General features: G+C 37.1%; 1 protein-coding gene across 1 annotated transcript in view; it reads left to right on the top strand.

The window, feature by feature from the left end:
- PDGFC (platelet derived growth factor C) overlaps positions 1–12,638 on the top strand; it is a 200,749-nt gene extending 188,111 nt beyond the window's left edge. The window contains exons 5-6 of the mRNA XM_078069359.1: positions 4,401–4,618; positions 11,054–12,638. Of these exons, the coding sequence (XP_077925485.1) occupies positions 4,401–4,618; positions 11,054–11,170 (335 nt within the window). The 3' untranslated portion in view covers positions 11,171–12,638. The remainder of the gene's footprint in view (positions 1–4,400; positions 4,619–11,053) is intronic.
- The last annotated feature ends 218 nt before the right edge of the window (positions 12,639–12,856 follow it).

Here is a 12,856-nt window from a genome sequence, read left to right as displayed (position 1 = left end):
GGCCTTAGAAAAGGGAAAGAAATAAAAATCATCACCTGCCATGTCCCCGTGGGTCAGGGTTATATCAGTTTCCATCTCCTAAGCCTACAAACTTCTATAAATAATATGGAAAATAACAGGGGTTCATCATAAGATAGAATTAGGAGTTTCCAAGACAGGATTCAGAGCAAGAAAGAATAACCAAAGGGTACCCATACCATGATAATTTTTCTCTCTATAAATTTGCCTCTGAAATGATCACTTGACCCTATGAGCGTATCTCCCTTCAAGAGTGAAAGTGTTGATAATTAAACTTAATTCCATATGATCAAGAAATTGGAAATAACATTAACCGAGTCTTCCCTAAGGTTAGCTAATTTTCCCAGTAACATTAGGATTGGAAAGTATCCATATCAGACACAAATGAAACAGTAATAGAAATAACTGGCTAATTATAATGCACTCAAAGAATCTGTTTCAGGCTCTCAGAAACAGGGTAGATCTAGAGAATGGAATGACAGTCTGGAGAATTTATATGGAAGGAACAGTATTTTGTTAGTTTGAGCAATTCACAAGGGCAGATTGCACCAGACTTGTCTTCTAAATCTTGTCAGAAAGAAACCCGATTCCTGCCCTTTCCTGAGAAGAGTTGCAACCCTACTGGATCAAGGGCTTTTTAATCTCAGCAGGTCATGTCCAGACTTGCCCAGCCGTGGTATTTTGCTATGCCAATAGACGTGGTTTCCTTTCAGCAATATTTGAAATTGGTGTTCAAGTACATGGGCAGCCGAATCCTGTCCAGATGCTGAAAGCTGTTACATATTTATAAGATTTGATCTTGATGAATAACTTGATGAATAACTTATGAACACTTCCCTTCCCTCCCACTTAGGAACAGGAAAATGAAGATCTGCAAGGCTAGCTGAAACACTTGTGAATAGAGCCTTTGTTAGATTTGAAGTAGATTATCATGTTGATCTGGAAAAAGCAAAGGGAGTAAACCAGGTTCTAAAGCTCAGATCTTGCTTTTGACAGCTGATCTCAGGATTCGAGCCTAAAAATCTCCCTTCTAGCCATGCCTTTATGCCTGCACCTCTCCACCTGGTGCTCAGTGAAGATTTGGCCAGAGGCTAGCTTGTATTTAAAAGCATCCAGCGCTGAACCAGATCTTTCAAATATTCATTTAGCACTTTCCAAATTGAAGCCCTTTGCAGTTTGCCAAAACTATTAACTTTTTAAGCATACAGTAAGTGTGAGAAAAGCAGTGTATATTTTTGGAACTCTACATAAACTAAAATGCAGGTGTGGGATAACATCTATGTAGACAAAACCAACTCCCCTCCCAAGAGTCTTTCTACAAAGGAACAAGGAGTAAAACGTTTAAAAGCTTCTAATTAGACATCGAAATTGATTTTCCACAGAATAAACATATCACAATGTTACCACATTCATCTTAGAAAGACCACCCTCAGATTGCATTACAGTAATAGAATATCCTTGACCTGAATATCTTAAAAGAATGAGCAACTAACGAAGCAAAGTGTATCCATGATTTTTTTTTCAGTCAGTATTAGCTTTTTTAGTAAAACTTGCAATATTGGTGAATCTGAACAAGAAAATCTGCATTAGGAAAAACGACTTTAATTGCTGCCATACTCAAAATCTTCATTTTTTAGAAAGGCAAACTAATGCATGTGTTGTCTTAGGAAGTCGTTTCAGAAAGAAAATAAAGAACCCAAACACTGATTTTTTATTTTTCAAATACTTTACAGAGGGAAACCTCCATAAGACTATAGTTAAGTTATTTAAAAAAAAAAAAAAAATATGTGTGTGTGTGTGTGTATGTGTTGGACATGATCTTTCTCTTTTTTGATATTTTTCTTTTGTTGTTGTTGTTTTTTGTTTTTTCATTTTTCTTGTCCAGAAGTTCTGCACAATGTTTGGAGAATTTGTGACATCAAATTATAGTCACATGACTTATTTTAATGAAGCTTAGATGAGCTTGAAGCCTTGGGAGTAGGAAGCTTATATTTCAAATAAGATATGCCAAATTGAAAATCCCTAATTGTATTTGTAGTGTGTACTGCATTAAGGTTTTTCAGTGTTTTTGTTTTGTGTTTTCCTTTTCTTCCTCTGGCTTAGGGTTTTCATTCATACCTTGCTACTGCAGAAAAAGAAAATACCTTATTTTCTAAGTCAAGCTTACCCAGTACTTAAAAAGGACTTTTGACTGTTGTGTCAAACATGATAAATGAGTGGAAGCTAAGTTGCAAGTGTGTTTAAATTTTCACATTGTACCAGGTATCATAACTCAGTTCACTGGGGAAATCTATCTAACCTTTTATTGTGGTTAAGTAAACATTTTAAAGTGAACATACACAGTCTCATTTTCTAGTTCCATGAAATAGTGTGTTTAAAACTGAGGTAGATGAATATCCTTTGAAAGCTGAGAGCTTCATTCACATTCTAAAGAGGTATAAATCTTAAATAAGCATTGAAAATCTTGGCAACTGGCTTTTGTATTGTATGTATGTGCATGTTTTCTACTTTCTAAACCCTTCTTGCCTAGATATTAACTTCTAGAGAAAAGATGCAGATAAACTCATATACAGCTTTAACAGTGAAAGAGCAGTACGTGCATATACTATTAGTTCAGCCAAATGAAATCAGGTGAAATATGTGACATCATTTAACTCAATTATCTCATTACTTTTATTAGAGATAAGTTGGTCTTTTATGGCACTCAAAAGAATGAACTCATTTCCTCTTAAATATTTAAAAGCTTTCCTTTCACGGGATCATTTTTCAGATGAAAGGGAAATCTTTAAATACTCAAAACAGTGATTTTCTATTTAGTTGGAAAAAAGTAATTTTTTAGCTAAATAAGATACTGAAATGAACCTATGGAATTAGCATTTCCTTGGTGTTTCCCTATACTTGACCAAGGTTTTAGTCAACCGTATAGTTGACATGTGCTTATAATTTACAATTGCATGTGCATGATTTATCCTCTATTTCTTGAAAATACTTACAGTGGCTTCCTTTGACATTTTAGAAAAACTTGATCACATGTACAAGTAAATGAAGAATTGTAAAACAAGCAACAAGAAAACAAGCATTTGATTCTTAATCACCTTATCATTTTAAAATTATTTTCAAATATTGACACTTAATTTTTAAAACTGGAGTACATAGTGTTTATTGTTACTTGAAGCCCTCTTTAACCAGAAAATTTGTTTCTTTTTTTCAATTCTTGTTTATAATGTTTCCAATATTAGTGAAAAGTATTTAACCAGATTTATTCTATTTAGATAGTATTCCAAATTTTAATAAAATCTTTCTTTTTGAAGAAAAAGTTCTGATGAATTGTATGCTATCCAAAACTCTTCAAATTTATTGGAATTGCTATTATTTGACTATTTCTAGGAAAAAAAGGGCAAAGTTATAAAGCAGACATTAAAATTATAGGATATGATACTTAAGTACTATTCATGTTTTATATAAATTCATATTAAGTATGACATGCTGTTTTGATATAAATTAACTGAGGCAAGTATCATTTTGTAGTTAAAAACAAAGATTCTTTGAGAATTTCCTACAACAATCTGATGAAAGGATATTTTTGTTTGGTCTTCACAATTAGGTATTCTTTTAAAGAATAAAACACTGCATAGTTAACCACCTTGCTAAAAGAATAGAGATAATCGTTATAAAGTAGACATCTCTTCCCTCCTTTAGAAGGAGAAGAATAGAAATCTGAAGGAGCCTAGTTAAACTGAATTTCAAACATTATGAATTACTCAGGGCACTGGAAGCAGGGGTTTTCAGCAACCTCAGCCCTTTTAAAATGTATCATTTTTTTCACTCATGGTCTACTCAGCTGTCCTCAAAAATTCATTTCCTTCATGCCCTTTTTGCATTTTCTGAGTCTCATTGCCAGAAAAATTATGTAAAATCCTGGCAGCAAGTTTCTGTAAGTTGTTCTTCATTAATTGCATGAGCTCCTAATCCCTTTAAAAATTGCATTTGTTTTTTAATCCAAGCATTCATCATTTTACATTCTATTCTTCCCTCCAGTGCTCTCCTTGTTTACTTTTTTACGAGGGTTAAAAGGTGTAGCCCTCTTTTTCTCTATAAAGTTTCCTATTTATAGCTCTCAACTGTTTCGTTGGCTCTGTTCTTAATATTGCACAATGGCATCTCTTTAATGGTCAGTAAGTCATAATGAAGCTTTGTTGACTATAAAATGAAAGTCCAAACTGCGAGCTGCAGAGCCCCCCCCAAAACCTCGTTAAAGTAAGAAGGGACCTTGTTGGGCGTATTGGTGAAATGGATTTCTCTCTGGAAAGATCTTGATGGAATAAATTCAGGCTCAGGGCATGAGCATGTTATTTGTCTTTGCTTCCTTTCACGCCACGCAGTGGTGGACCTGAACCTGCTGAAGGAGGAGGTAAAACTGTACAGCTGCACGCCGCGGAACTTCTCGGTGTCCGTGAGGGAGGAACTAAAGAGAACCGACACCATTTTCTGGCCAGGTTGTCTCCTGGTTAAACGCTGTGGGGGAAACTGTGCCTGTTGTCTCCACAACTGCCATGAGTGTCAGTGTGTCCCAAGCAAAGTCACTAAAAAATATCATGAGGTAGGTAGACCTTTTCTTCTCGGGTTCCTCTGTGTCTTAAGAAAAAGAACAAAACCATGTATCTGAAATGAATTTTTATTTGGAAAAGAGATGTAGCCTTCATGGGAAAAGAACAAATAAGGTTTACAAAATAGTTCGTGTTTTCATTTTTTTTCTTTTTCTTTTTTTTTAATGAGGACCTTGAACTCAAAAACGCAGGCATTGAAGATTGAGAAGCTTGTCCTCTGATCGTATGACATGGGTGGTCAGTGACGTTTTCATCTGTCGTACCAAAAAGCAAATGTGTTCTGCAAGGGGGGGGAAGAATGGGTAAAACTTTTCAACTTGACACTTTTCAAAATATGAAGGGAAGATATTTTAAAGTCAGACTTGTCTCTGTTGGAGAAAGGAGATCTTCGATATTTATTTTTCCATTTGGGGCAATACGGAACATAAATCCCAAGAAGACATATTCGTAATTGTACCAATCTTCCTATTATTCCTGTTGCCCCAGATAGCACGTTAAACCTCTTATGGATTCCTTTCATCTCTTTATTCTGTGGAGTTAAGGAAAATATAAATACTAAATGTTAGTAATCATTGTTTTTCAGAAAATATAAACACTAAATGTTAGTAATTATTGACCTTGAGAACCTTAGAACTTACTCCAAATTTTCATTAGTGCTAGAATATCCCCAGTTATGCCCACCCTTTCTCCAGCAGCATCGTGTAGCATTCATGCATCAGGAAGCAAAACATTCTTGATGAGGCAACCTTAATTTTTACAGAATGTTTACATTATACCAAGCCGAAATCGGCCCTTCTGACTTCATTTCGGTATAACTTCATCTCGTTACTTTGTATTTTTTCCACTACCCCAAAGAATAGTACAGAATAAATATCTGCTTCATCAATAAAATGATTTTTCATGTGCATAAGGACATCAATAAAACTCTTAATCTGTTAGGTAATCTGAAGCTGCCCAGTGCATAAAATGCACTTTATATGACTTGGCTGACCCACCCTTCACTAATATTGTGTTGGCAGCTGATAAAGTGGGACAGAAGCACTGGATTCCAAAAGGCAAGGAATCCATCCTAGATCTACTATTAACTTGTAACCATCAACAGGTTACTTAAACTCAGTTAAAATAAATGTAAAATAAGATAACCTCTCAGGTTTTTCCCAGCTGTGTTATTCCCTGACAATCAGTAGATTGCCATTTTTGGACAGTCACATCCCAAACTGGCAGTCTGTGATTAAAAAAAAAAAAAAAGACTGTTTACCACCATTATTCATGTTCTACTTTCATTTCTGCACCCCATGCTTCTAAAGATCCTTGTGCTGGGAACAGTCTCCACTCCCCTTTCAGGAAGGAGATAATCATGAGCTTGGTGGCTCAGGTTGCTGCAGCCAGGCTCTGCTCAGAGGCTGGCCTTACCTCTACTCTGTGAACCAGGAATCTGAGACTCAAGAAAAAACCCTTAATATGGCAGTTCCAAAAAGACTCAATAAGATGCCTTAAAATCGAGGCAGGCATTAGAAATGATTGGTGACTGTGAAAGGCTGTGTTGAGAACTGGAATTAAACGAGAGTGATCTTTTCTCACCTAAAATCATCTCACTGTGGACTTTTTTTTTTTTTTTTTTAAGATTTTATTCATTTATTTGACAGAGACACAGCGAGAGAGGGAACACAAGCAGGGGGAGTGGGAGAGGGAGAAGCAGGCTTCCCGCTGAGCAGGGAGCCCGAAGTGGGACTCTATCCCAGGACCCTGGGATCATGACCTGAGCCGAAGGCAGACGCTTAACGACTGAGCCACCCAGGCGCCCCTCACTGTGGACTTTCTAAAGCACGTCCCTATTAAATACAGTGTATCTGGGGACCCCGATTTAGCCAACAACTCTTGGATTTATAGCCACCATCCTAAGAGCTACAAAACCCAGACTAGTCATAGTAGCTTTTTTAAATAAGCTTGCCAGATGCTGAGGCTACATCTTGCTTTTAGTCAGCTAACTCAGTCCTTAGGTCAAGTGTATCCTCCTCCATCCTATACCTACAGATTTCTTTTCAAATAACATTGGCTTTAGGGTTGTTAAGAAAGTTGCCAGAGAGTATGCGACATCTGTTTTAGTATCTCAGATAAAACTCTTGTGTGAGGAAAGACCATGGGAAGTGCTTATAAACTCAATGGCCTTCTTCCAGAATGACATCACTCCATTATTCTTTAGTCTTTGGGTGGGGTGGTTATGTATGCATGACCTGTATGTACACACATACAAGTAGGGGTGTTTATCTAATTGTGTGACCACCTAGTACAAGTTTCCCACAAATATCTCTAATGCATGTGCGTGTGGAAATATAATACTCCACATTTCTCATAAATATCTCCAGTAACAATCATGTCTTCATTTTTTATAATGCTCTGTGGAAATCATTAATTTTTCTGTGATAAGTTTTTGTTAACAAATTACCTTCTGAAAAAAAAGGGCTTACTTCTTTGGTGTCATTGATCATTTCTGAGGCCTAAATTTTTCTCAGTCCTATGTTTTGGAAGTAAGTTCTGAGTTTAGTACTACTACTCCTAAATAAGTGAAATTATTTTGGAGCACCTGAGTGGCTCAGTCGATTAAGCATCTGCCTTTGGCTCAGGTCATGATCCCAGGGTCCTGGGATCAAGCCCCACATCGGGCTCCCTGCTCAGCAGGGAGTCTGTTTTTCCCTCTCCCTCCACCCCTCTCCCCCGCTTGTGCTCTCTCTCTCTGTATCAAATAAATCAATAAACTCTTAAAAAAAATAAGTGAAATTACTTTTAAACATAATTTCAAGTAGTTCTAAAATCATTAAGTCACTGAATACCATTAATGTGGATCTAGAGATGTAACTCATTTAAAGTGAAGCCTATTTTGGGCCTTAATTCTTTTTGATGACTACTATTCCAGTTTTCAGTTTGAAGATTATTCCACCTCAGGGAGAAGACTGAATTAGACATTCTAATTTTTCTCTCCTTCATCTGTCTCTATTATACCAGCTTCCCTAACTATTAAGCTGAATTATATTCCTCGTGTTACTACAAATATCACAGTTATTCCCTGTTTTGGTTCTTTGCCATTTTCAAAGTGGGTTCAACTATTGTGCTGAAAATAAGTATAGAAAATTAAAAGGCTCATAATATATAGGATGATGTTATTGTTACGTGTTTTGATATTATAGCATAATCTTAATACTAATAGATTCTTACTGCTTTTGTATCGATTACCAGATACTGCTTATTGGAAGCCATCTTTGCTCTCCCCCCCCCAATTTCTTTAATGATTTTTCTATCTCCCAAATAGGATTTTTCAGAAAGCAAGAGAGGAGCTTTACATATGTATGAACTTAGGTGTTGCCCCTTCCTTGAAACACTTCCTACTTTCCTGCCCGTCCTAGCCTAACTAGTCCATCTTCTGTGCATGTGTAGAACTTTAGAGATATCTTGATGAGAGAATTTTTGCTCTTTCATAATTATTATTTATTTCTATTTGTTTTTACCAAATTGAGAATTAAGAACAAAGAGTGCATTACAGTGTAGTACTTAAGAAAACAGACTCCAAAGCCTGGCATCCAGCTGTTGGACTTTGAGCAAATGACTTCATCTCCTATGCCTCCCATTTCCTCATGTGTAAAGTGAACACCTAATGCTCATACCTTATCGGGAGGATTCAAGGAGCTGACAAAACACTTAGAACCAGTCTGGTACATTTCAAGTCCTTAGTATATGTTAGCTGTTCTCTTACTCATCTTCATCACACCCCACCCCCCGGGGCTTTGATTATGGCAAATGATCAATAAAGATTTAATGAATTTTTGCCCAGAGGTAGGACGAGTATTTCCTTTCAGGCAAAAAGATCTATAGGATACTCTGACAATAAAATTGTATTTGTTCCTTTTTTCCATCCTTAATTAGCCTAATGATTTTCACCTTGTTTATATATATATTGGTAACATGAAGTCTGGTCTTACTCTTCTTGCATAGATCTGTTCTGGGTAAAAAGTATATAATTCAATAGCCTTTCTCTAGTCGTGAGTCCCACCCCCCCAAGCTTCTGTGGCACCCAAAATTTAATGGCACTTTGTTTGCCCAATGTAGGCAGTATTATACGTTCATCTATTTCTTGATGGTTCTTTCTGTACCTGATCTAATCTCTTCCACATTCTCTGATTTCAGCTTTTCCCTGGATTATTTTTTCATGGGTTTGTAATTTTAGCTTCAAGCTCTCTTTCAAAATCGTGTGAGATGTGCTCCTGCCTTCTTTCTTTTATGGTGTCATAAACTCTGTCCTGAAAACTGTCTTCTTTCGTGTTATCTGGGACCTGTTGGTCATTTTCTAAATCTGTTTTTCTCTTCCCAAGTCAAAACCAAACTTTGGAAAGAAATTGAGAAAGAAAGCCCTAATTAAGCCCCCTCCCATGTATTAGGATGTCTTAACTAAGATTTAGTATCACTAGAATATTATGAGATTCTTCTGCTATTTGTAAATGTCCACAAGTATCAGTGGATGAAGACTGGGGGTGGAAGTGCCATCATGGCTGGGGGTACTTTTATTGGGTGACTGCGTCTTGACAGAAGCACTTCTAGAGGAAAGGACAATTGTAGGATCGTAGCCTGGCATGGCTGCCTATTAGGACTGTATATGGTAGCTTCTCCAACCCTTACCTTTTATAGTCACTTTTTTCCCCTACTCACTGGGAGAATGTATACAAGCGGAGATAGGAATTAAAGATGTTGGCTAGGCCAATATTGCAGTTTATCTAGCCTCTCGGCCTCATTCCAGCAACAGTTTTTACCAGAAGTTTGATAAGGGATAGCACCAGTATCTTAAGCGTAGTAAGTTTTGATGCCACCTCAAGTTGTTCAAAACAGTAAGTGAGGTCCTGACACTTAAGACAGGATTCAGTAGTTTCATGTTAAAATAATATAGTCTTAGTAATTTTTATTCTAGAGTTGTGAATGTAATAGAAAATCTGCTTTAAAAGTTTCCTATTTCTCATGGTTATTCCAAGACTTTGTAGTTTATCTCTCTAGGAAGAAAGTTACTAAATAAGTAGAATATGTGGCTAATAATATATTGAGTCTTTATAAAATTATTATCTATCACTCTGACTTCAATAATTTATCTTCAGCCAAAGTACAAATACTGGCGAAGTCCCTATTCTCTCTAAAGCTTCTGTTCACTCATGTGTAAAATCAGGTAATAATTGTAAATTACTTCATAGAATTCTGGTGAGTTAAAGTATGTAGAAACATTATTACAGTGCCTGGCACCCAGTAAGCATTCAAAAAATGTTAGCTGATTAGCCTTTGATATGACCCCATACTCCAAATGTGGTATACGTTCTCTACTTGTCTCTTTTAAATCTGCAAATGGAACAGTCATAAGACTTGACTTGTGTCTTTTTGGATTAAAGAACGTTTCCAGGAAGGGTATCTTTTCGAAGTTGCTCTATGAAGTTATCTTTGTCCTACCCAGAGAGCAGAGAAACTAGACGATCTCGTATTATTATGTGCTCTGGTCTTTGTTCATAATCCGAACAAACACAGTTCCTGAAACGTTATTGTTCCTGTTAGAAGAGGCACAAATACACATTGGATAGGTAGTTCTTACCAAATACTTCAGATAATCTTTTACAGAATACGTAGCTGTGTCCTCCTGTCACAGTGTTAAGAAGAAATATCTTTAGTATCGGTGTCTATTTTGCTATATGTTTTTATTAAAAAGCCAGACTGCACATTAACTTCATTTAATAGAGGCATCATCGTTATTATCGCTCAGCCTCCGTATACTGCACAGTAGGATCCAGCTGCACAAAGTTAGCTGTGACGGAGGCTGATGTCTATGAAGTACATCTAATCCAGCTCATCAAGTTTATAGAGGACTTGAAGCGTAGCCAAGAAAATTAATGAGTGGCGTAATGGAGCAAACTCAGCTGTAGAGTGATCGTGTTTCCTTCCACGGCATTGCAGTACTTGTATCACTTCAAGTATAAATATTTGTTACTACATGTGTGAAAAAATGAATGAGCGAAAGAAACCAACAAACAGAAAAAAGACTAGGCAGTAGCGGTTTCAGAATACTCAATCAGGGTGAAATTCTCTGCAGTATTATCAGGGGCGTAAAAGGCAGAGCACACAGTGAGACTTTCAATGTAAGGACTGTTCTGTGTGCGGAGGCAGCGTCCTTCCAAGTGGCTGGTATTAAAACGTCCTTTCTTTCGTGAGAGGATGATGATCATTTAGGATTTCTCTGAGGGGTAGGGGAGTGTGTTCATGATGCCTTCACTAGGAAGAAGTCAAAATTTTGTCAGAGTCTTCGTTGGGCCGCAAGAGTCTTTCCTGAAATTTTTCTTGTCCATGAAATCAGAAGTTAACAGATGTTGGCTGATTTTAAAGATGGCTTATACCTTGTTCCTTTTCAGGTCCTTCAGTTGAGACCAAAGAGTGGTGTGCGGGGGTTGCATAAATCTCTCACGGACGTGGCCCTGGAGCACCACGAGGAGTGTGACTGTGTGTGCCGAGGGCACACGGGAGGATAACCGCATCCGCACGCGCAGCCTCTGCCAGGGCAGTGAGGCTCCGTGGCTGATCTGTTCTAGAACTTGCGCATTATCTCCCATCCCTAATCTCAGTTGTTTGCTTCAGGGACCTTTCATCTTCAGGAGTTACAGAGTGTTCTAAAAGAGGAGACACCAAACGGAATTAGAAGTTGTGCAACAGCTCTTTCGAGAGGAGGCCCAAAAGACGGGAGAAGAGGTCTTTGGTCGTGGAAAAAAAAATGAAATGTTGCCCGTCGCTAGCTAGTTACAGAGTTACCGTGTCCTTACTCAGCTAGCTGCGTTGTGTATCGGCTGTCTCCGTACGGCTTAGGCTAATGTCAGTACAGGAAAAAAAACTGTGTGCAGATGAGCAGCTGGTTCTGTTGCCTTGCTTAACTCTCAAGCTCCATGTCCTGGGCCTAAAATCACAGAAATCTGGAACTGTTTCCTTAGATTCACATATATAAACCAGAGTGTCCTATGTTCTACAAATTTGGTTCTTAAAAAGGAACTATGTTGCTATGAATCAAACTTGTGTCATGCTGATAGGAAAGACTGGATTTTCCATATTTCTTACTAAAATTTCTACCATTTAGAAGAAGAGAACTACATTCATGGTTTGGAAGACACAAACCTGAAAAGAAGAGTGGCCTTATCTTCACTTTACCTATAAGTTGGTTTATTTGTTTTATTGTGTACATTTTTATATTCTCCTTTTGACATTATAACTGTTTGCTTTTCTAATCTTGTTAAATATATCTATTTTTACCAAAGGTATTTAATATTCTTTTTTATGACAACCTAGATCAACTATTTTTAGCGTGGTAAATTTTTCTAAACAGAATTGTTATAGCCAGAGGAACAAAGATGATATAAAATATTGTTGCTCTGACAAAAATACACGTATTTCGTTCTCATACGGTGCTAGAGCTTAGATTAATCTGCATTTTAAAATACCGAAGTGGGAAATCAATAGAATTTGATAAGTCGCAAAGACTTTTTGAAAAGAAATGATCGTATCTTCTACCCCTGTTATTGGAGATGCAAATAAAAAGCAACATATGAACGTAGGCATTCAGATCCAGTCGTGACTAAACCCTAGCCCTTTTTTGGGGAGTGTGAGCCTAGCTCAGAAGAAAAAAGCACCTTGAAAAGAGACTGGATAGCTTACTGACAAAGCGTGCTCTGCTGTCTTGTAGGAACACATCCTATTTATTGTGATGTTCTGGTTTTATTATCTTTAAACTCTGTTCCATACCCTTGTATAAATACATGGATATTTTTATGTACAGAAGTATATCCTTTAACCAATTCACTTATTGTACTTTCTGGCAATTGAAATGAAAATCAGTAAAATACTTTGCTTGTACAATGCTTAATGTTGTGCCTAGGTTTATGTGGTGACTATTTGAATTAAAAATGTATTGAATCACCAAATAAAAAAAAATGTGGCTATTTTGGGGAGAAACGGAGTGTGTGTGTGTGTGTGTGTGTGTGTGTGTGCGCGCGCACGCATGCATGTGCACGCAAGATTTGTCTCTTGAACTCCAAGACAGTGAAAGAGATCAAGTTTCGTGTAAACCATGATTTCCATTATGCAAAGGTCTGTGTCAATTCAAAAGACAGGTAGAAAAGCACCGAGGCTTCCCTGTCTCTTGTCTCCGGTGTTTTGGAGTGGTTTTCTTT

Source organism: Halichoerus grypus, chromosome 3 (genome assembly GCF_964656455.1).
Source record: "Halichoerus grypus chromosome 3, mHalGry1.hap1.1, whole genome shotgun sequence".
Lineage (NCBI taxonomy): Eukaryota > Metazoa > Chordata > Mammalia > Carnivora > Phocidae > Halichoerus > Halichoerus grypus.
The sequence above is the reverse complement of the archived record's forward strand: the minus strand, read 5'-3'. Positions and strand labels throughout refer to the sequence as shown.